The sequence below is a fragment of the Leguminivora glycinivorella genome, chromosome 6 (genome assembly GCF_023078275.1).
Source record: "Leguminivora glycinivorella isolate SPB_JAAS2020 chromosome 6, LegGlyc_1.1, whole genome shotgun sequence".
Lineage (NCBI taxonomy): Eukaryota > Metazoa > Arthropoda > Insecta > Lepidoptera > Tortricidae > Leguminivora > Leguminivora glycinivorella.
Genome location: NC_062976.1, coordinates 3,137,996 through 3,163,417, shown reverse-complemented (window position 1 = coordinate 3,163,417; position 25,422 = coordinate 3,137,996). Strand labels below are relative to the sequence as shown.

Genomic DNA, 25,422 nt, shown 5'->3' with positions numbered 1-25,422 from the left:
GGGCGCTACGAGTCCTTGTATAGATTACTCATATGAGAGATAATTTCGACCTCGACAGCTGTGACCTGGGTGGCCGAGCGGATTAAGAGGCATTTCCCGCGATAGGAGAGTACGCTGGTTCGATTCCAGCCTCAGCCACCAGAGGACTTGGTCACTTTTTCTTTCATATATGTAATTTATTTCGGTTTTAATAACTCACATTGTCGATTTTTTGGGAAATCTAAGGCATGGAAATAATAAGAAAGAAATAGTGTGATTCACATGCTAATAAAAAGGTAAGCTTCCGTAGTACCCCTTCTCGTGTCCCGTAATGCAAAATAATTATGCTATGTAACTAGATGACATTTTAGATTCAGTTCCTCAGACCTGTGTTCTAATTTTGGCGCAAGCAGTGCATTTTTTTTACATAAAAATCGGATTTATATCCTTTTTTTTTTATTACTATAAATGGGCTTACTCTTGACCACAGACTAGCCAAAGGCAAAGACGTGGCCTACGATGGAGTGAGCTCGCCCAGAAGATGCCTGTTCACTCTTGATTTGAAGGTTCCTACTACCCCTACCCTACCCCACTACCCTACCCTACCCTACTAGCTTTTTCCCGCAGCTTCGCCCGCGTACTAAAATAATTCAAACTTTGGACCCCAATTTAGTGCTCTTATTTGGAATCTCTAGGACCAGCGGTTTCGACTGTGCGTTGATATGTCAGTTATTCAGTCAGTCAGTTTCTTCTTTTATACAAGGTGCTTGCGAGGAACCCGCATAACTTGAACCACGCGTTTCTGAGGCCAAAAGAAAGAAAAAATGTTATATGAATTTTAAAATTTTTCGCAAAAAAAAAATTTTTTTTTTGTTTTTTTTTACTTTTTTGGACGTATTTTCACATAAAAAGTATTTTTTATCCATAAAGTTGGCAATTAAAATGAGTTCCTTAATTTATTTTTCTAAAAACCAAATTTTTTGGAAGTTTTTCTTGTCACATTTTGACATCTACCTGACCATGCTCCACAATTGCGCATCAGCGCCGTTAAGAAGACCTTTTCTATTGAGTAACAACACGGAAATGTTTTTTTTTAATTGGCAATAACTCTGAAACTAGACGAAATCTAGAAAAGTTTATATGACATTTTAGTCTTAAAATGTGACCAAGAATATGCCGTTAAAGTTATATGGGTTCTTCGCGAGCACCTTGTATATTTAGATACTTATCGATCCCATCGTGCTCCCATCATACTGAGTCTGCCAAATACGATTTATTTAGTCGTCAATATCATCATGCGCCCCAACAACTGAAATACTAAGTAATTAAACAACTGAACCTCGGTGCGATCCCTCGCATTAATCTAAACCATTTATCTAGTCCCCCGACTACATTACTAGTTGTAGTTTATTTCAAGAACTCTGGCTAGTAGCAAACGTTACTTGAGCATTTACACATAGAGATTATTTTTGTGGAAAAAAAAGTGTTTGGCAAAATGAAACATCGATAAATCAGTTACCGATAACTCATCATATAAATTATTAATTAGAAGATAAATATTACTTGTATTTGTTGAAAATTACCGAAACGTTTCAAGAATCCAAATCAATACCAATTCGCTACGTACTTATAGCGGGACAAATCTCAACTGGGGGGCAATTGTAAGTAATCAATTTTTTCCATTATTACACTATGATGTTGAGTTCTACATGTATCCACTGAACACAACTACCATACATTACGGTGGACACTCTATTTGAGCATTTCTTTTTTTTTTGCCACTTTTATGAAGTATGATATTTTTGAAAAAAAATTCTGGGACACTTTTTGTCTCCCAGTGATATTGAAAGTACTCATGATTCTGAGTACAATTGACCTAAACTTCCCTAAAACAATCAAATTTTTTTTAGATTTAGATTTAGATTTAGATTTCTTTATTTCATGATAAAAATTACACTATAAATTTGTTACATGCCAAAGTTATGTTTATCTTCTCATCATGATCGTCAAAAATTACATTATAAATTGAAAATAATAAAAGGAATAGTTTCTCCCAATAAGGATCGTCATTTACAAACAGAAATACACAAAGCACAATAAAATTAACAAATGAAATAAAATCCGAAGTCAGTGTACTTAATCAAATGCATGCTATCACAAATTCAAATTGGCAAAAAAAAAAAAGAAACGCTCATTTAATAATGCAAACATTGTGTAAAACATAGAAAAATGGACCAGTCACATTTGCACCCTTGTCGAGATTTGATCATTCATATGTCTAATTACTGTATATTTTACTACTAACACTAAGACTCACTACCCTACCCTACTAAATACCTTTAGATCCTATCGTATTTATTTAGTCTCTTTACCAGTGCGCCCCTTTCAATGCACCCAACACCCAAGCAGTTACCCCATTGTCTACGACAGAACGCAGGGGTGGTTCGCAGGAGTGGTTCGAGAATAGAATCCTGAACTTGCGAGTTTTTTAATACACGAGAAGTAAAATACATTTGCACCCGAGTGTAACACAAAACTTTTCCCCTCACTATAGCGAGGAAACTACAAAGCAAAAAATGCGTTTATCACTGCTTCAGTAGTTCCACAGGTGGTAAATCATCTTTTTTACTAGATTCACCTACTTTTATCAATTTTAAAGCAGTTAATTTGACTTTATTCAAGGTCAAATTACTTTATTTATTTTTATTTTATTTATTTAATCTTTATTGCACAACAAAATAAGGTACAAATGGCGGACTTAATGCCTCAAGGCATTCTCTACCAGTCAACCAATGGGCTAAACCAGAAAGATTAAGTAGGTGCAGTGTCTTAATAAAAAGAAGGAAAAGGAAACTGTAACCTAAACTATGGATAGATGAATATTAAACTATACATATTCAAGATAAACTTACATATATACGTAATAAAAATAAACATACATATATATTTACATTGATATACCTAGTGTGAATCATTAAGATGACGATGAAGAAACTTTGTCAAGGAAATACTTGCGCAACATGCGCTTGAATGCGAATTTGGTCTGTGCTTGTCTAATTGAGAGAGGAAGAGAGTTCCAAAGTCTAATTGCCTGGACAGTAAAAGAGTTGGACATAAAACCGGTACGATGTTGAGGGACAATAAGCCTTAAACTACGAGAGGAACGAAGATCAGCGCCAGGGCGTGGTGTATCAAATTTGAATTTCGAGCGGAGATATTCGGGGGCTGACGGGTCAAAGAGAATCGAGTATAGAGTACATAAAGTACGAAGGGACCTACGTTCTCGAATAGGAAGCCAATTGAGCATTCTACGGAAAGAAGAGACCCACTAGTGGATAAAATGCGTTTTTACCCGCTGGTATTAAAGGACAAAACACGTGTTTCCGAGCTAGTGAGGGGAAAACAATATTGTTACACAATCCCACACACCCCGTGTGTTGACGGGTTAAGAATTTCACTACCCCCTTTCTTCCCATGGGTGTCGTAGAAGTCGACTGTGGGATATGGGTTAAATTGTGGCGTAGGCGAGAGGCTGGCCACCTGTCACTGCAATGTCACAATTTGGATTTCTTTCAACCCCTTTTTGCCAAGAGTGGCACTGAAACTTAGTAATTCATGTGCTCTGCCTACCCCTTTATGGGATACAGACGTGATTATATTTATGTATACTCTGTCAAACAAGTCTGTCAGTAAATAAGAACAAAGAAAACTATATTCATCCTTTTCTTTAGGGTGCTAGAGAAAAGGTTACCTATAGTTTTCTTAGTTCTTATTTACTGACAAACTTGTGTGACAGAATATATGTATGTTACACAATTAAGTATGTGAATTATAATCATAGCTTGCTTTTTTCGTGATTGGTCTAAGTAAAAGATTCTGTTTAAAAAAACTTCCCTAGGTACTTGTAATGTAAAAGCCAATGAATGAATCATAACGAGTCTAATCCCCTGAGCATTGGGCGCTCAAACCTGCCGATATACGCCAGCCTTACCCTATGGAGACGGCTCCTTTTGTCCCCGGTCTCCTCTTTGAGGGGAGACGCGGTTGTCCGTTAAATTGTAACAATAAGGTTAACTATCTTGTTGGCATCACAACAATGGTTGGCAATATTATAAAGAAATGGGGGTCAGTAGCTGGTAACTCAGTCTTTTTGTTAAAAAATTGGGTCAATAGATAATTGCTTCTATGTACAATTTGGGTGAGTAGATAATTACTTTTTCACCACACCAACTGGTAAAGGCTTTCTTTGCTATTCGAAAACAGATAGCAAAATTGCATTTTATCCACAAGGGGGCAAAGTAATTTCATACAAATTTTAACTCGATGTCTTAATCTGGCTGCTAGATTTTACCTATAAATGATGACTTTGAATCATAAATATTGAATAAATTGATGGATTTCATTTATTTTGATGTTTTATAGTCAGTATTTTGTTCGTGTTGGTGTGGTGAAAAATTTTGTGTTTCACTCGGTGGCAAAGTTTGTTTAACCTGCGTGCCTTGAAACCCTCGCATCGCTCAAGATTCCACTTTTTGAACCACTCGCTACGCTCGCGGTTCAATATTGGAATCTTTCGCTTGCTCGGGTATCAATATTGGCACGTGCGGTTAAACAACTACTTTGCCCCCTTGTATAACAAATAACTATTTCATCACGCTCGCACACTAAATGTGCTATTGCACGCAGGCGGAGCGTGAGTTATAGAAAAACCGTTCTCCCTAGGGAGTTAAGAAATTTCTCTTTTTTACCTTTTTGCATATTTTTTATAATGCAAATGTGATGAAAAACATTGTGTGTAACTCGGGAAGTATGAATATTAATAACTCGAGTCTTTAAATCGCTCCGGCTAGCCGTCGCGATTTAACTTACTCTCGTTGGTAATATTCAACTTCGTCCCCTTGTTGCACAATGTACTATTATGTCTATGATAAAATGTTTATCCTACTACATTAAAAATTATCAGCCAAGCATACCTAAAAGTAAAATTTCTACATAAGAATGTCTCACGATAGAACCGGCACACCCGTGGCCTATTTCACTACAGTGACAATTGTCACCCGACAGTGACACTTCGCTGTCCATTGCCTGTCCAACAAGGAAATATTGACGCTGAGTAACAATGTTACTTATCGACCCAGAAATAGGCACAGAATTGTCAGCGTCAAGTGTCAATGTCACTGTGGTAAAAAATCCCAATGACGCTTGAATTTTCTGTTAAAAATTGATTGATGACCATTACCCATGACAGAAAATCAAGTAAACATAAACATTCGGAAGCTCCGGTTAAACCCGGACGAAATTCTTAGCGTAAACCTTACGTAATTTTTGTGTGGTAATCATTTCCCAGTGGTAACATTTTCACTAATATTTTAGTTACCTATATCAAAGACATATATAACTCCGTATAGACAGATAAAGTCTAAGAAAAAAACGTACCTCAGTACAATACAAAAAATGCGCTAATATAAAAATTCCATGAATTTTTGGTTCTTAAGTTACCGTTTTGAAGCGCGCTCCACTATAAATAAAGATCATGGTGATACCAATGTTTACTAAAAAACACTGGCTCAGCAGGAATGGGCTGGCAGAGCGAGACAGTCAGTAAAGTAATCAGACTAAAGAGTATTTCTTTCGTCCCTAGCTTCCCCAGGGGAGGCTCTGGGGATCATCAGATCGCAGCTAATGTGACGTATGGCACTCTAGGGCCGCTAGGGTTGCCACCGCAAAAAATGCTGCTATACTAATTTACGATGTGACAATAGACAAAGACATATGTAATTTTTTATAGACAGATAAAGTCTAAGAAACAAAACGTACCTCGGAGAAGTCAAGAAAAAGGTACAGTGGCCTTGATGGCGTTACATCTTTGATTAACTCTCGGCTAGATGTCACTAATAATATTAATATTTGATATTTTAACACATGTCATGCTAAGAATATGGGCCAAACTGTCAAAACTGAGGTTCAAAAGTTTTAAGCCTGTGTCAAGAGATGGCACTGTGATTACACATTTTACTTCCATAGTAACTCTCTATAATACTCGATCCTCTTTGACGAAATAAAGCACCACATTAGTCAATTAGTCACTCCTCAGTATTTCATACTAATTCGATATTAGCAAATCGTTTTGTCAGTTCTTAAAAATCAGTCCCCACTTTACATGTAGAGGGGCACCCTAACAAACTTTTTTTTTTACTTTTTATTTTACCACTTTGTCGGCGTGATTGATATACATATTGGTACCAAATTTCAGCTTTCTAGTCCTAATGGTCACTGAGATTATCCGCGGACGGACGGACGGTCGGACAGACATGGCGAAACTATAAGGGTTCCAAGTTGACTACGGACGGAAGTTGAAAAAGCGAAAAAATGTGCGGTAGGTGTTGGTTAGGGTTGGCACCTTAAGAACATAGCTCAACATTGTACCTACTAATAATATTTTTTTTGTATTTTCGGTCACGTCTTGTCCCAATCGTTTATACCGTGTCAAAATTGGTGACAATGCCTCTCTCTCTCGCACTTATACAAGTAATTGAAATATAAACCTAATTGCGTCTTAGCAAGGTTTTTAAAAACCGATTTAATTAAATATAAACTCAAAATTAAATAAACATAAAGTCATTAGTCAAAAACCACAATTCGGTACTAAGATCATTAATATAATTATTAATTCAGACTGGGAATAATTATTTACAATATGCAAATCCAGTTTCATTATGAATAATATTAATTACAATAAATGGCGCAGTCTATTGGGATGAACGAAAGTTATTCAGTATAATTAATTTTAACACTTTGGCTGCTATGAACGTCAAGGGATCAAGAAATTCTCTCTTTGTGGCCTTGTGCATCACCAGGGGATCAATTGATCTCACTGGTGGGATCAAACGCATTACAGTCGCCTCAGATATTATGTCGGAGCGATTACAAAAGTCTGAACATTCCAAGTGTGTGTTCAGATATTTTTAAGAGCCGCATATATTTTTAATGGCAACTTTAGCCTGAGTATTGACTATTAGGTAGTATATCAAGAAAACTATAGGTATTCAAACCCTGGTCCATCGATTCTGATTTACCCTCAAACCTCAACCTCCGGTACATTGGATCAGTTTTTTAAGGTAAGTATCTATAATTCTTATAATTACCACGTTTTTTTTTTGTTCTAGTGACAACCCTGAAAGCGGTCTTTCTGAAACAGATATGACATGACATTGTCTGTCGTTTTCGAAGAAGTTCACTACGATACTGATACTGCTGTTAGTGTCAAAATGGACGTTTACTGTTTGTATGTACTTATATCTATTTTATAGCGTAAGTAAGTTTACTACCACTAGTAGCTCTTCTAACAAACGTACCTACTCCGCACGATATGTATGTAAGTGTGTGCGCCGTGTACGTAAGACGCAACACAAGCAAGCGGATTAGTATGAACGAGAATGAATCTTTCTCATTCGGTTGTGTTGCGTACGTACACGGCGCGCATACATATTCTCTATATATACCGCGCCGCGTACGTTTGTTAAAATAATTATGACTGACTCCGTAGCCGAAAGGCATTTCAAATGTAGTCTGGCTCTGTCGCGCCAATACGCAAGAGCGATAGAGATAGATAGCCACGAAAAATATATTAACGTGAGCGTTTCGTGAGTGTTTGTGCATTCGGCAGATACTACTGGTGCCGTAGCCGAATGGCATTTCTGCGACGCAAAACGAAAACGAAACGCCGCGAAAGAAAGTCTGGCTCTGTCGCGCCAATACGCACGAGCGATAGAGATAGATATCTACGAGCGTTTCGTTTCGTGAGCGTTTCGTGAACGTTTGTGCCATTCGGCTACGCACCCTGAATAGATACCATTTAGGCACTAAGTTTGTTTACGTCTCGCTGCAATTATATCGCTAGTAATAACGAGCGAGATACCTAATATAGAAAGACTAGCTTTTACCCGCGGCTTCGCCCGCGTAATAAAAGTATTCATTAAGATTTTCATTTGGATCCATAGGGACCGTAGGTTTCTCTGTAGGTATATTTATCTGCGATTATTTCGATTTCACATAATACTTTTGCTTGCAATGATTGTAGAAATATTACACATCGACCACAGCGTAGGTAATTCTATATACGCTGGGGAAACCTTTATAAACATCCCACATAGCCCGTATTTGGACACTATGATCGGTGGGTAAAAAGTACTTTTTTCTACTATCCCTTACAATTTTTTTACATTTTGCTTAGGTATACTTATCGCAAACGTAATCTTCAAGCAAGCAAACAACGATCGTCTTAGAGCACATTGATTGTAAGAGACCGCCGACCGATTATCCGTATCCCTCTAACGATACCCATATTATCCGTATCCGTATCCGTATCCGTATCCGTATCGCTATCGCTATCGCTATCCCTATCGCTAACCCTATCGCTATCGCTATCGCTATCTCTATCCCTATCGCTATCCCTATCGCTATCCCTATCCCTATCTCTATACCTATCCCTATCCCTATCCCTTATCAAGATGTTTAATGATATAACACTTTAAGTTCTCGCGCTTTGTACACATATTTAAAGTCACATACAGGTCGAACGCGATTAATTAACATTATTTTTACCTTTTTTCCCAACGTTTCGGCCAGGTTGCACTGGCCGTGGTCGCGGAAGACTGACGTCCCAGCAAAATGTCACAGGAGATGTAAACAACACAAAACTACCCGATATTAATTTATATAAATGTTCGGGGTAGACAAATAAATATAATCTACCCGCTTTTAGTTAATGTTTATTTCTCACCATGTTTATTTTAAAGGTAAAAATAATGTGAATTAATCGCGTTCGACCTGTATGTGACTTTAAATATATGTTTAATGATTTCTTATCAAGTGCTAAAATATAAAGTTTCATGGTTTTATCTTTTAAAATTAAGAAATCCCATACAAACTTTCAACCTCTTTTTCAACCCCTTCATCCCTTTTTTTCGAAATAAAAAGTAGCCTATGTTCTGTCTCAGGGTCTAAAGATTGTCTGTTCCAAATTTCATCAAAATCGGTTGCGTGGTTTAAGCGGGAAAGCGTAACAGACAGACAGACAGACAGACAGACAGACAGAGTTACTTTCGCATTTATAATATTAGTATGGATTAGAAAGTAAGTTACGCACACATTTAATCCCTTAATATTCCTTTAAAACATAGATTAAATACCATCCCATACATTACAATGCGACCGCCTAAGAACGCGCATACACTACACCACACATAGATGGCGCCACAAAAAAAATGTCTCGTTGCCATCGATTATTTGTAGATTAGCGTTAAGTGTCGCTTTCAAGCCATAAATCTATGTCAAAAGAGACACTTAACGCCATCTAAAAGTATAATCGAAACCTACATGTCATTTTTTGTGGCGCCATCTATGTGTGGTGTGACTGTAGTGTATGCGCGTTCTTAGGCGTTCGCATTTTAATGTATGGGATAGTATGATCTTCTTATATTAATCAATGTTTAAAATAAAGTTAGAGGTAACAAAATCCTGTTCAAACACATAAAAAAATCTATGTAGGTAAGTGAATATTCATCGCTATCGGCTAAATCCCTAAAAATGGGAAAAGAAAGGACTAAAAGGATGAAAGAAAGTTGCCGGCCCGTGCTTTGTAATGTCAGAGACAGGCAGGTAGTAAAGACTGCTAATAAAATAATGAAATTCACTGATATCACTATAATACCACAGTATAACAATGAGTACTATCGTAATAATTGATAATACGAAGACGGAGTCACGGATTTACTTTTTAAGGGATTTTTTCTAAAAATACCTATAAGTTTCGTTTAAAAAAGGGTAGAGAGAGTGCCAAGCAATTAAGCGATTAAAAAAAGAAAACAAAATTGCCATATTTATTGCAGCGACATACACTATTGCTAGCCTATCGCCTAAGTTGACTTCTACGACACCCACAGAAGGAAAAGGGTAGTAAATCATTGTTAATTAAAAAAATAATTAGTCAGTTAATTTTTTCGGACTGCCTAATAGGCTACTTGACCCTTTTTTAAAGTCTGTCTTATATGATTAAGTACTTTAATTTTAATTCAATTCAATTCTTTTTTTTTATTCAAAATATCTTTATTCATGTAGGCCTAATTATAGGTACAAGCTGTTATGAATAGCTAATTACACACATATATATTATGATCTTAATATATTATTATACTGTCCAATTAACCAAAATAAAATATTGCCATATTTTATTATGACTTAAAAACAGCAAAAATATTTTTAAAAAAATAGGTATACTTTTACGTAATCAGGCGAAAACAACACAGTAATGTTAATCATATAGATTGTCTGTGCATCAGGTCATTCTACTCGAAAACAACATTTTCTGACTTTTTAAGTATGAAGGCATAAAGTTCAATATCTCAGTGATTGTTTTGACATGCAGTAAGGTTCGAATTCGATGACGTCACTACATCGCTGACAGCGTTTTCGGTGGCCAAAATAAATAAAAATTACAGACATTTTTAACCCCCGACGCAAAAACGACGGGGTGTTATAAGTTTGATGTGTCTGTCTGTCTGTCTGTCTGTCTGTTTGTCTGTCTGCCTGTCTGTGTGGCATCGTAGCTCCCTAACGGATGAACCAATTAAGATTTTTTTTTTCTGAAAGCTGAGTTAGTCGGGAGTGTTTTAAGCCACGTTTCATGAAAATCGGGGTTTTTTCAAAATTTTAATTAGTGGTTAGGTTAGTTAAATGAAAATACGTAGTCATCATACACTTTTAATACGCAAAATCTATTAATATTGTTTTTTTATTTCAAATACTACAGATGACAACCATTTATTGTGCCAAATTCGATATGAGTCTAGTAGCCTATTATAATAGGACATTTTAAGTTATAGCGCTTTGTATACATATTTTAGGTCAATCACGGGTCAAACGCGATTTTTTACATTATTTTACCTTTTTTCCAACGTTTCGAGGTTGCACTGGCCGTCGCGCGAAAGACATTTAAATATGCCTTTAAAACATGCCTAATTAATAGTCTCAATTATTTTCTTTTCTTTGAGAAGATATAAGAGATAAACAAAGTTTCTGCTAACGCCGCCAAGATTAGGGAAAGGCTTGAAAATATTAATTACATTCAACTTGGAAAGATTTATTTTATTCATAAAACGAACAACGACGCTCGAGTGAAAAATGAACCAAAGTTTTATATTTCTTTTGAAATTTTCGTCCATTGCAAATGGTTGAAATTATTGATTCGATCTGACTGACAAAGGGTTTTTATCCCGTAAGTAAAATCTTTTCCAATCATATTAGGTACTTACTTGAATTTTAGATTCGAAAAGCATATTATGACATATTATGGCGTAGCTTAAACTTCATACATTTTTAAATTTTTCATTCAAAAGTGTCCAAAATAAAACTTTTCAGTCGCTTTAATTATTGTCAAAGAACAAAAATATTACTTGTGTAATAGTTGCTAACAAGAAACAGTGTGAATGTGAAACCTCGTAGTCATAACGGTGAAGTAGTCAACCAAATGGAATCCTAGGCTCTACAACCATTTCAAAATGACAAGCAGTAAGAGATTTCTTGCAGTATGATTTATAACGTCACTCTGACATAGTTCTACAGTGGCCTAGGGTTTCAATTGGTTGACTGTACAAGTGCTAAACACGTGATAATAGCCAGTGTTCTCGACTTCTCACCCATATACGAAATATACTTTTTAGCACAGATGGTGATTTTTTTACGCACTAAGTAAAAGTGCTTCATTTCTTGTCACAGGTCGAAATTTCGGAGGGCCATCTGTACTGAAAAACGTCGTACGATACACGTGTGAAAAGAAAATTCGTAACCCGTGTCGATTTAAAACAATCTCTTCGGTCGTGTTTTAATTTATCGCAATCGTTTCGAACTTCCTTTTTAGGGTTCCGTAGTCAACTAGGAACCCTTATAGTTTCGCCATGTCTGTCTGTCCGTCCGTCCGTCCGTCCGTCCGCGGATAATCTCAGTAACCGTTAGCACTAGAAAGCTGAAATTTGGTACCAATATGTATATCAATCACGCCAACAAAGTGCAAAAATAAAAAATGGAAAAAAATGTTTTATTAGGGTACCCCCCCTACATGTAAAGTGGGGGCTGATATTTTTTTTCATTCCAACCCCAACGTGTGATTTGTTGGATAGGTATTTAAAAATGAATAAGGGTTTGCTAAGATCGTTTTTTGATAATATTAATATTGTCGGAAATAGTCGCTCCGAAAGGAAAAAAAAGTGCGTCCCCCCCCCTCTAACTTTTGAACCATATGTTTAAAAAATATGAAAAAAATCACAAAAGTAGAACTTTATAAACCCTTTCTAGGAAAATTGTTTTGAACTTGATAGGTTCAGTAGTTTTTGAGAAAAATACAGAAAACTACGGAACCCTACACTGAGCGTGGCCCGACACGCTCTTGGCCGGTTTTTAATGTACTATTTCAGTACAGATGGTGGTTTTTCCCGAACTTGTGCGCAAAGCGATTGTGTTTACCCTCTAGTTAACAAACAACAATAAGGCGTGAAACACCAACATGTATATCCGTAACATTTAACTAGGGCTGTGTAAGAGCTAAACGAGTCATAATGGCCACTTCTCGCGAGAATCCGTCGAGCACGCGCTGACCTTTCTCCTACAGCGTTCTCGAAACGTTTTGACCTTCATAACTATTCACAAACGTACTATTGCAGCTAAACTGAAGATAATGCACTTTTATGCGCGTATTTTTAACCCACGATGGAAAAAGATGGGGTGTTATAAGTTTGACTGTGTGTCTGTCTGTGGCATCGTAGCTTTCAAACGGCTGAACCGATTTAGATTTCGTCTTTTATGTTCGAAAGCTGAATTAGTCGGGAATGTTCTTAGCCAGTTTGGTGAAAATCGGTCCACTATATCGGGGGTTTAATCAAAATTTTAATTTTGTTTCGTAGTTGTAACTAAAATATGTTACTTTTTCTACTCCCGAACTGTTATACGTCATTTACACGGTCGTGCATAGATCTTTAAAACCCTACATAAAGGTCTATTCCCCAAAGCCAGTGTCCGCCGGCTTTCCGCGCATGCGCGCAGTATCGAAAAAACTGAAAACGCATTGTTTGGCTCTGTAACCATGGCAACGCCTTATAACGACACTGCGCGAGTGCGCGGAAAGGCTTTGGGCAGCTGAGCTGACAGTGCAAACCTTTGCGTCAAAACAAAATACAGGAAGCAGTGTGAATTTCACGAAAGTTATTCAAGAAAACTATTAAAAACTAAGTGCATGGTCGTAGAAAAAGTATTGTATGCAACGGTGTTTAACTGGGTCAAAAAATACTCGTGTCGTCTCAATAACAATTTTCGGCTTCGCCTCAAATTGTTACCCACGCGACTCGTCTTTTTTGACCTCCTTTAAACGCCTGTTGCATAAAATACTATACTCGATAGCGCAAAAGTCTCGCAAAATGTACCTAAGGTAAAGCGGGGCAAATTTCAGGGCAAATCACCGTCTACATAATAAAAAATAATTTTCTGTGAGAAGCTCATACAATAGTATGTAGAAGCTTCACATCAAGGGTCGTAAACCAGGCTTTTATAGGTGTAGAATTTGCTGAGTTATTATGCTCAGGGACACGTATCTAGGACTAACACGTAATCTTGAGGACACGTTTTAAAGTTCCCTGGGGCCTAGTTTACAAAAGTGTGGGACGCGTTATGTTCAACTTGGTAATCATGACCCCAAGCCAAGATATTTCGGGAATTTCAGGGACATTGTAGCATTTGTAGCAGTATTGGACAATGTAAACATAGAGTATATTGAATAGTATGGGATAGAGTTATCAGTCAAGATTTTCGAATGCAGCGCCATCTATGATTAAGTTACGACAACTTTTCATGTGACTTTAAATGCTTAAAGGTTCCTATAACACTTAAAGGATGTGGACCCTTTAAACATTGAACGCCACATATCTATGTTGGGATCTTTAAATAGGTTTGACGTAATCATTTTCCAACCAGTCAAATAAATAACCACTACACGGACTTACATGCCAAACCAGATGTTAGTAATAAAATTTGCAATTTAATTACATGTATTTAACCCACGGATTTAACCATTGCACATTGCAGGGATAACAGTGACATCTAGCGAACAACTTGGACTACGGCATATAATTGTTTGTTACGCCCTCTATCGCTGTTTCCTAAACATATCCTAAGTACCTACATCGGATTTATTATTTCCTTTGAGTCAAAGCTAAGGCTATTATTAATTCGGTACACCATGTGCATGAAAATCTTTTAAAATAAAAAATAGTATGGTTTCGATACATTTTTACATTGATCTTTGCATTTCGTTCACCTTTCTGCAAAAGTGAATAGGCTATTACTAAATTCGTGAGCTTTAGACTCTGTCTTCACTTTCCATCAGGTGTGACTAGGGTCAATCGCCCATCAGTATACACAAAAAGATTAACACAACCTTAGCTAGGTCTCCCGAGGTCTCCCTATCCCAAAATGTTGACGCTGTTGACGAGGTCAAATAAATTAACTTGTAATCTCCATACTAAATAACGTGATTGGACCGTCATTTTAAGCGATGTAGTGTTTCAGATTATATATTCTAAACATTACAAATTATGTGTGCATAAGCAGAAGCTACTTTACTCAACGATATCTAGCGGTATGCAAATATTGTCTATAGATAATATTTAATAGTGATTAGGCTTGTGCCGTTTCGTTCGTTGATTGGAGCGCTCCGATCTCGTTCAATCGCTCCCATGAACTAGTTCGCTCTTTTAGGTCTTTTGCTCATTTAGTTCAGCCAGACCAGCGAACACTGTGGTCAGAAAGATCAGAACGAATGGGACCGAATAGTGTCAAAATGATACGAATAGTCTACAGATAGAAACTTTCCGGGCCGAAAGGTTGGAAGTAACCGAAGTTTTATTTGAAAACTTGACTTTTTTTGTTGCTCTGCTAAGTAGCTCTCGCTCTCGGTCGGCGCAGTCACACATTCGTTCTCGATCCAAACCGCTCGCGCTCGCTGATCCTATACTGAACTAAATGAGCAAAGACCGATTCACAGACCACGGAAAGATTCAGTTCATTTCGGTCATTGATGGGATTTTATTCCTAACAGTTCATAGTTCGTGAACGACACAAGCCTAATAGTGATATTGAATATTATGCTTAGTAATTTTTAACCCCCGACGCAAAAACCACGGGGTGTTATGAGTTTGGCGTGTCTGTCTGTGTGTGTGTCTGTCTGTGGTATCGTAGCTCCCGAACGGATGAACCGATTTAGATTTAGTTTTTTTTTGTCTGAAAGCTGAGTTAATCAGGGAATGTTCTTAGCCATGTTTCATGAAAATCGGTCTACTATATCGCGGTCGGGGGTTTTTTCAAAATTTTAATGAATACAGATAATAGTCTTTTTGTCTGTCTGTCCCTATGTATACTTAGATCTTGAAAACTTCGCAACTGCTTTGATGCGGTTTTTATTTTAATAGGTAGCGTAAATCAAGAGGAAGATTGTATAACACCCGTGCGAAGTGGGGACGGGTCGCTTGTCTCAAAAATATCTCGACATTACGCGTGATCGTCTTTATTATGTATCACTGTCAGGTGCTGTCAGGAGAAGGTTCTCCTGTCCTAGTTTCAAAGAGTCAATAAATCTATAAATACAAGCCTTATCTAAATTGTGATCGACTAAATAACCTTCACAATAGTCTAACAATGTAATATTACTACAATCAGTCCAATAGATTACACATTATCAACAACGATAAGGTACAGTTGCCCGCATCGGTTGCTGGCCGAGCTCATTGATCAAATCACTCATTTCCGTAGCACTGCGGAGATAGGGCTACCAACTAGCGGTTCATTGTACAGGAGTCATGGTTCATCGTATAATAGCGAAGTTGTTGATAATGTTGATGATGTGATTGCATTGAATATGGGTTTTATGGCTCTACTAGCTTTTTCCCGCGGCTTCGCTCGCGTTAGAAAGAGACAAAAAGTATCCTATGGCACTCTCCATCTCTTCAAATATCTCCACTTAAAAAATCACGTCAATTCGTCGCTCCGTTTTGCCGTGAAAGACGGACAAACAAACAGACACACACACTTTCCCATTTATAATATTATAGTATAGTATGGATAATTCAAAAGGATCCTAGTCATATTTCAGGATTGTTGTTTTCTTTCAATTTATAAAATCGCAACGAAATTGATTGAATCAGTTTTGGTCATACCACACAGGAAATTTTAATTATGAAACAACTTGGCGATCATTTTTTTCTAACTAACGATCGTTATACAGGGTGTATATTGATAGAGGGTCAGTAAGGGCAGCTATGAGATTTCGTGGTCATATACGAAGGTGGTCTAAGGAGACCATCCCTCGATTTCAAATTGATGAGAAATGGCATTAACAGATTTTGGAAAAAAACATAGGTACAGGTTGAGAGAAAAAGGGCATTTTTGACAAACTTTTTTTTTGACGCCAATCGATTCCATTCCTATTCAGGATCAAAAGCTTGTATGGAACCAAAAAAAAATTCCGTCTAGAAAAGTTACAAATCGCGAAAACTTTTCACATACAATTTCTATGAAAAAAAAATTTTTTTTGCGTAATTCCATTCCTCGTAAAAAAATGTTTATTAAAAATACCCCTTTTTCTCGCACTAACTTTCTCGTACTAAAAACGTATGCTCGTATCGCTCGTTATTAAATATTTTCTTTGATAATGATAAATAACTAGGTATATTATTCCTACTTTAAAAGTATTTTTATCAGTGTGTCCAAACTGTGTAACAATTGAACGGTTCATAAGATAAAACCCTCTGACAGGCAGAGAACTCGGAAATATCACGTTTTGTTGTACAACTGGCACAGCTGTCAGCGCCATTTTTAACTTTTATCGCGTCGTTAAATCTTCGGACTGACCAAAGTTTCTACGACTGTTAGCACTGCTTTCTTGGAAATAAAATATAAATAACGCAAAATATGCAAAAATCCTTTTCAAAGCGTCAAATGTATGACAAATACGTGCTGTGGCACTTGTGGCATTATAACATGTTTTTCATCTGATTTTACAAAAGAATGACTTGTAGTGCTTGTACATACCTTACCTATGAGCAAAGACATATACAGAGTGGGGCCTGTAACAAAGGCGAAGAATTGAACTGTAGGCTATTCTCCTTATACTGATCAACATTTGTTCAGTGACTTTTAAAAATAATGAAGTCTTTAAATTTTTAATTTTTCATACAAAATAAATATTAGCTTCAATGTACGCCATTATTGTTGTCATTGACGTTGTCTGTCACACTTTAGACTTGACAGAATTCGCAATAAATTACCTCTTAGAAAAAACTTTCAAGGGTGATAAAAATCAAAATACAAGTTATTTTTAAAAGTCGCCGAACAAATGTTGATGTGTACAAGGAGAATAGCCTAGAGTTCAATTCTTCGCCTTTGTTACAGGCCCCACTCTGTATAACTCCGTATAGACAGATAAAGTCTAAGAAAAAAACCGTACCTCAGTACCATACAGAAAAAGGTACGGTGGCCTAGATGGCATTACACCTTTGGGGTACGCTCAGCTAGATGGCGCTGATATTATTATTTGACATTTTAAAACATATCAAGCTAAGAATATGGGCCGAATTGTCAAAACTGAGGTTCAAAACTTTTAAGCCTGTGTCAAGAGATGGCAGTCTATGCACTGTGATTACACATTTTACTTCGACAGTAACTCTCTATAATACTCGATCCTCTTTGCTATGAGTCAATTTTATGGTCTGAAATAATAGGCTAGTTTCCTATACTTAAAATATTTTATGCAGTGCACGAAATAAAGCACCACATAATTAAAAGAAAAATATGGACAGTAGTTATGTTTTAACATAATTTCTATTTAATAAGTAAAAGAGAAAGGTATAAAGTCACTCCTCAGTTTCATAGTGATTCTATTTAGCAAATCGTTTTGACAGTTCTTAAAAAGAAGCTGATTTACTAGTAGGAAAATAGTCTATTGTACAATTTATTATCATCGAAAGCTCTACCAATACCCTAATTACACTACAATTTATGTAGCGTCATCTGAGTCATGCCTACTGTTGCTTATTTTAAGTAGAGCGTAAATTCAGTTCTAATTTCACAAAAATAACTATTCTTGCCTAAGCATACTTCGGCCATAAAAGAAACTAATTTTAAGCAAAAACGTTGCTTTTTATATTTAACTCACAGCAGGGGGCGCAACACCCAACGGTATTTACCCACCCTACTTACTTTTAACCCACAAAAAATACCCCTACCTGTCTCCGTCTTGTTCTTCCTGTTATAAAAATACAGATAGGTCTATAAAATAGAACCAAATTATATTTACACCTAATTGGTAACTTGATTATAATAAAACAAATTGGTAAGTAAATAATTAAATATTCAAGATACAGTCATCGTCATCGTCCTTGCGTTATCCCGGCATTTGCCACGGTTCATGGGAGCCTGGGGTCCTCTGTGACAACTAATCCCAAGATTTGGCGAACGCACTAGTTAAATATTCAAGATACACCATGAACATGTACAAGAAAGAAATAATACCTATTACAATATTATGCGGAAAAGAGGAAACGAGTGACACATTCCCGTTTCGGCATAAGTATCGTACGGCGTTTTATCATAATGCACTGTGCATTATGTCACTTTGAAGTTTCGACCTGACAATAAATGTGCCACTTTGCAAATTAGTGCGGAAAAAAACACCATGTGTACTGAAATAGTACATTACATCAGAGGCCGGGAAAATGAGGATTTCCGGCCAAGTGGGTATATACGGCCGAGCGAGCGTGCGAGCGAGGCCGGATAGGGATACGAGGCCGGGAATCCGTTTTCACGCCGAGGCATGTATAATGCTTTTCTCAAACATACAATGAATTAAAAAAAAAATGCTCTAAAGGACAATATTTTATAAAAAAAGTTACTTTGCAGGCCTAGGCCTAAAAAATAATATGAAATCCCTTTACAGTCCTCTCGAGTTGTTGCGCCCAAAAAGCGATACTTCCCAGCCCATTTTAAGAAACGTAAAGACAATATTTCATTGCATGTTTGAGAAAAGTGTATTTTTAACACCGATCACTCCAAAAGCTATTCATAGCAATATAAATCAAGTATCAACATGTTGTTGGCTATTTCCTCTTCTAATGAATCTATTTGAAGAATTTCTTCAAATATTTGTGAAACTTATCAGTCAATTTATCATTTTTACTGACCTACTCGTTCAATTCATTGATAAGAATTATAACGACCATCCATTCAAAATTATCTTTAGACTACTGCTTATTACAAAATAAGAACCGTAGGTATAAAATCACCTATTTATTTTGATGAATGAGAAAATTAAGGGAAAATACAAGCAGAAATCAGTCTGCCATCAAATCGGCTGATGGAAAAATTATGATGGTTTGTTAGTACATAAAAGAAAATAAATCAAATTCTCTTTAATTAACTTTGTTAATTAAAGTCATAAACTACCAACTAGTTTACGCATTATCATATGTGGCTAATGTGAACCACACATGCAAACTCTTACTTAGCCTTCAAAACAATACGCTTACAAAAACTTAAGCGCACGTGTTTCGAAAATCCGCCAAAAAACCGCACTTATCACTAACACAGGAATATTTCCAAACGCACTTTCTAGAAAATTCAAAATCACATTAATAATAAAACTCACTTCGCACGTGTTTCGATGACGCGAATGACAGGAGTTCTATATTCAAACTGACGCTTCGGCGGCTGAGCGACGAATGAACTATCCTGTATTTACGAACAAGCGTACCCCTTGTGTGATGAAAATAATAAACAATCACATTTAAACACAACCCTATACTTTAACCTACACGGTATAAATTCGTTTGATAAGGCATTTGACGTTAATAATTGAGTGCTGACGCACACAAATGTGGTTGTCACTTTCGTTTGCTCTGTATTTCAGGGTGCGGGAAAGAGTGAGAAGATTTTCAGTGTGCGCATGTGCTTTCTTCCTTGCAAAAAGGTAACATCGAAAGAAGTTTTTATTAAAGTATTTTTGTTGTTATTGACTGACGTATGATTTGTAAACGGCCAGTCCGGTTTTCAGAGACAAAATATACGACCGTTTTAGTTTTACGTATAAAACTTTAGATAATGAATATCTAAAGTAGTCCGAGTTCTTAACCAGATGTACAGTCCGGTCTGGCAGAAAGCATGAAACTTGGCATGTATATAATCGTTATTTTTGTATGAAAAGGTGCAACGATTTTTTCAGAAATGATTAACTCGTCCCTATATTACACGAAAATGATATACGATTTGCCCTAGTCGCTAAGAGCAAAAAGAAGTAATGCATAGATTTCACCGAGGAAACCGGCCCTTTCCCTTTGTCTTTGTGGGGGGTAGTGACGTGCGATTTCATGACTATTGAGCTAAATCGGATCAGTTTCACCCAAGGAACAATTTTGTGAAGCAACATCGCCACAGGTAAAAGAGCAAAGTCGCTAGTCTTACTTATCGTTCAGGTCACCAAAGAGATATCGTTAGGGGAAAATGAGCATAGTTTGAAAATTATAAGTTATAGCTTTATACTTCCAAAGACAATATTGTAGAGAATTTTATGAAGAACATATTTATCCTAGACATCGTGATGGTAGCTTTCACGGTTTTCATGGAAATATTAAAAAACTGAAATCAGGGATACAAAAGTGGGGGGAAAGAGGGGAAACATTTACACCTCGGCGTGTTTCTACTTCCATATTTTCTTATAAACCTATAAGCTATATACATGCCAAGTTTCATGCTTTCTGCCAGCAGGGACTGTACTCTCATACTAATTAGCCGTTTCCGCCCCGCACTAAAGAAATAACTAAGTACAGTCAAACCTGGATAAGCGAGAGTTCAAGGGAGCACAATCTCATTCTCGCTTATAGAGGTTTCTCACTAACCCGAGTTTCTCGCTAATGCAGGTACATGGGTAGCGTTTCTCTCTTATAGGGGTACGCAGCAATAACAAGTCACAGCAAGTACGAATGTAATAAATACAGTCAAGTCAACGACCTAATTACACACCTTGGTCCACAGATTTACTTTCTCCAGCTGCTTTTTTGAAAGCTATGTCATGACGCCTTTTAAAACCCTCTAACCAGCCGTTGCTAGCAGAAAAGTTCTGGATTCCCAGTTTTGTAGCAAACTCTTTTGATTTTTCTTTCAACAAAGGTCCATCTATGGGGATATTCTTATCGAGAGTTTGTTTTATCCATTCCAAAAGGCACTTTTCGATATTGGGAAATTCAGAAACTCTAGTCCTCTTAATATTTCCATGTCCATCAGAGCACTCAGACTTTATAGAGTCTTTTGATTTAATAATTTTATAATAGGTGGATTCTGGTAAATTAAACTCCCTCTGAATTTCATTTCGCGATTTTCCGGATTCAAACGCATTCACTATTTTAAGTTTATCACTTAATGACAGTACTTTAATTTTCCGTTTTGACATGATGCAGAACAGAACTTTCCTTCGCTATTGAAAACTATAAACTGAGTAAGTCTGACAAACAGGACGGTACACAGGCACACGTGTCCATTTGAAAAGAATGCGATAAAATAACAACAATAAAGTTATTTAGTTCCACGAAATAGAATAGGAACAATATTGACGAGAATACAAAAACAATGGTAGGAAGTTCCACGAAAGTTAAGAATGAGTCATAAAATAGCACATGTTAAATTTGTAAATAAAGCTCGACTGTCGCTTATAGAGGTATAGATAAGTAGCAGTCTCACTTACGGAGGTCTATGAGGGAAAAACGACTCTCTCTTACAGAGGTTTCTGTTTCTCGCTAATAGAGGTTTTGGGAGCTTAAAATGACGGGTCCTGGCTATTACTCTCACTTATAGAGTTTTCTCACTTATCCAGTTCTCACTTATCCAGGTTTGACTGTAATTGCGATCAATTTTCTCTCATTTTTAAACCCCGACGCAAAAACGATGGGCTGTTATAAGTTCAACATGTCTGTCTGTTTGTCTGTCTGTGTGTGTGTCTGTCTGTCTGTCTGTCTGTATGTCTGTGTGTGTGTCTGTCTGTGGCATCGTAGCTCCCGAACGGATGAACCGATTTAGATTTTTTTTTTTCTGAAAGCTGAGTTAGTCGGGAGTGTCCTTAGCCATGCTTCATGAAAATCGGTCCACTACGTTGCGATCGGGGTTTTTTTTTGTAATTTTATGTTTTTTTTTATTTAGCCTGCGTTAGTGTCCCACTGCTGGGCAAAGGCCTCCCCTCTCTTCCTCCACTCGACCCTATCACTCGCATTTCCCCACCAGTTGGGATAAAAAAATTCCAGGTCGTCGCACCATCTCCTTTTTGGTCTGCCTGAACCCCGACCTACACGATCTAATTTTTATTTATGTATATATTATGAATATCTAAAGAAATAACTAATTAATTGATATTTTCCTCTCATTTTTAACCCCCGACGCAAAAACGAAGGGGTGTTATAAGTTTGACGTGTCTGTCTGTCTGTCTGTCTGTCTGTTTGTCTGTCTGTGTGTGTGTCTGTCTGTGGCATCGTAGCTCCCGAACGGATGAACCGATTTAGATTTAGTTTTTTTTGTCTGAAAGCTGAGTTAGTCGGGAGTGTCCTTGGCCATGTTTCATGAAAATCGGTCCACTATGTCACGGTCGGGGGTTTTTTCAAAATTTTAATATAAAGTTAGTAGCAATAGCAATAAATGGAGTAATGGTTCTTTTTTCATTACATTAACAAAAAAAGTCCTTCACAAAGCAATCTATAGGTTGCATTTCTTTGTTGAGAGAAAGGTTGTAAAAACAAAGAGAACAATCAAATTGTTTGCTTTTGTATGAGACAAATTGAGTCAGGTACCGGTCTAGCGTGGGTCTAGCCGAAGTGACAATCCCTGACGCTACCACAGTATAATAAAGAGTACTATCGTACAATATGGCCACTCCCGCTCCCCGCTGAAAGTGCCGCCCATCCCCTCTCGGTTACCTCACAGTTACCAGCTGTCAAAAACGCAAACAGTCGACCTGTCATATTTCGCTCATACAAGCATAGTACGCGTTCACCTACACGAGCTTAGAATGTGTTCTAGGAACGCGCTTCTTTCATATATTTGATCGTTAGCACAGTATAATAAAGAGTACTATCGTACAGTATGGCCACTCCGGCTCCCCGCTGAAAGTGCCGCCCACCCCCTCTCGGTTACCTCACAGTTACCAGCTGTCAAAAACGCAAACAGTCGACCTGTCATATTTTTTCACTCATACAAGCATAGAACGCGTTCACCTACACGAGCTTAGAATGTGTTCTAGGAACGCGCTTCTTTCATATATTTGATCGTTAGTGACGCTACTTGGCGACCGAAACGCAGTCTGGCTCTGTCGCGCCACAGCAGAGCGGTAGGGAGAGCTAATATCGCAGCTTGCTTACGAAGCGTAAGTGACTGTGACGTTGGCTAGGTACTAACAGCTACATTAGTTTTCTATTGTGTTTATTGCTAACAATACATCAAACCTTTTAAAATTAAAATTTTGAAAAAACCCCGACCGCGACATAGTACTTAGACCGATTTTCATGAAACATGGCTAAGAACACTCCCGACTAACTCAGCTTTCAGACAAAAAAAAACTAAATCTAAATCGGTTCATCCGTCCGGGAGCTACGATGCCACAGACAGACACACATATAGACAGACAGACAAACAGAAGGGAGTGATCTTAGCCATGTTTCATGAAAATCGGTCCACTATGTCGCGGTCGACGGTTTTTTCAAAATTTTAATTTTGTGGTTAGGTTAATAAATCCAATGTATAACAGTCGAATTCGAAATAATAGTGCCTACGCCAATTCCTGGGCTTTTTTTGCAAAACTACAATGGACTGAAACAGACTGATGATGATGATCATTGCCAAATGGGATCTATTTGAATCTTACCCTAAGTATAAGATGATTTTCTTTTTCTGCGGATGATCATATTTCTTCTCGTGGGTGTTGTAGAAGTCGACTGTGGGATATGGGTTCAATTGTAGCGTAGGCTGGCAACCTGTCACTGCAATGACACAATCTCGTTTTCTTTCAACCCCCTTAATTGCCAAGAGTGGCAATAAAACTTGAGTAGTTTCATGTGCTCTCCCTACCCCTTTATGGGATACAGGCGGGATTGTATGAATGTATGTATGTATGTAAAATAAATGCATTACTTTCGCCGGAACAGCCGAAGGCCGTCTTAGCTGATCGCTGGGATAGACAGCTCCTCATACACTGGACAAGAATGCACTCGGTGGTGGCCACCTGCACATATAACTGAGTGTGTATCTGGCTGTTACCAGGGCACTCAGCTTTTTGTCCAGTACATAATATGTTAATTTTTAAGATTAATTTAATTATAATAAGTTTTTTAAATAATGTAATGCTCATGGACTTTGGTCTGAAATAAAGATTTTTTTTTTAATAATAAAAAATAATAATAAAAACTCACCAACACACAAAGGCACAGTGTCGTTCCACCTATTATCATCAAAGCACCAGATAACGCGCGCCTTCTGTCGGGTGTCGGCGAAAACTCGCCGCACGTTGCACATGTAGTGCGCCACGTCCTCGTTGCGGTACACGAGATAGCCGTCAGATGGCGCTGGCAGCGTCACGCAGCCTATACCTGCGGGGGATAGATGGCGCTGTTATCAAAGTTTAGTATGAATTATTTTTAAAATATTTCTCAGTACAGATGGTCGTTTTTTGCGCACTAGTTCGAGAAGATGGTCGTTTTTTTACGCACTAGTTCGAGAAGTGGTTCATTATATGCCAGGTCGAAACTTCGGAGGCTCATCTGTACCTACTGAAAAACGTCGTATTGTGCAAAAAGGAAATTCGTAACTATTTAAAACACTCCCTTCGGTCGTGTTTTAATTTATCGCACTCGTTTCGAACTTCCTTTTTTACACACTTGTATCGTAATGTACTATTCTAGAGTTTTTTGTTGTAATGATTGTATTAAATTGGCAACATGCTTACAGTAAAATTATGATGGGCAGAAGTTGGATAACGTAACGTAGCGGCTGGGGAGCATCTTAGAATAGATAGTGGTCTTTGTCTCCGCAAGAAATACACAGATGGCGCTAATGGTAGTTTGATAATTTAATTCAATAGATGCCGCTATGAGTTCGAAAAAAGCTCTGTTCTTTTTGCGTACTTTGCTCAGAGGGTAATGGGTTGCGTAATATAGCGTAAAAAATGCTGATTTTAGTTTCAATAACTATCTTTACAATGACACATTTTTAAACAACTGGCAAGATTAGTCTGAAATAGCACTGACCAGTGCAAGCAGTGCGGGTAAAATAATGTTAATTAATCGCGTTCGACCTGTATGTGACTTTAAATATGTGTAC

At 37.3% G+C, this 25,422-nt stretch overlaps 1 protein-coding gene across 1 annotated transcript in view; it reads right to left on the bottom strand.

Moving 5' to 3' along the window:
* LOC125227624 overlaps positions 1 to 25,422 on the bottom strand; it is a 238,252-nt gene that overhangs the window by 69,920 nt on the left and 142,910 nt on the right. The window contains exon 6 of the mRNA XM_048131980.1: positions 24,516 to 24,692. Coding sequence (XP_047987937.1) covers positions 24,516 to 24,692 — 177 coding nt within the window. The remainder of the gene's footprint in view (positions 1 to 24,515; positions 24,693 to 25,422) is intronic.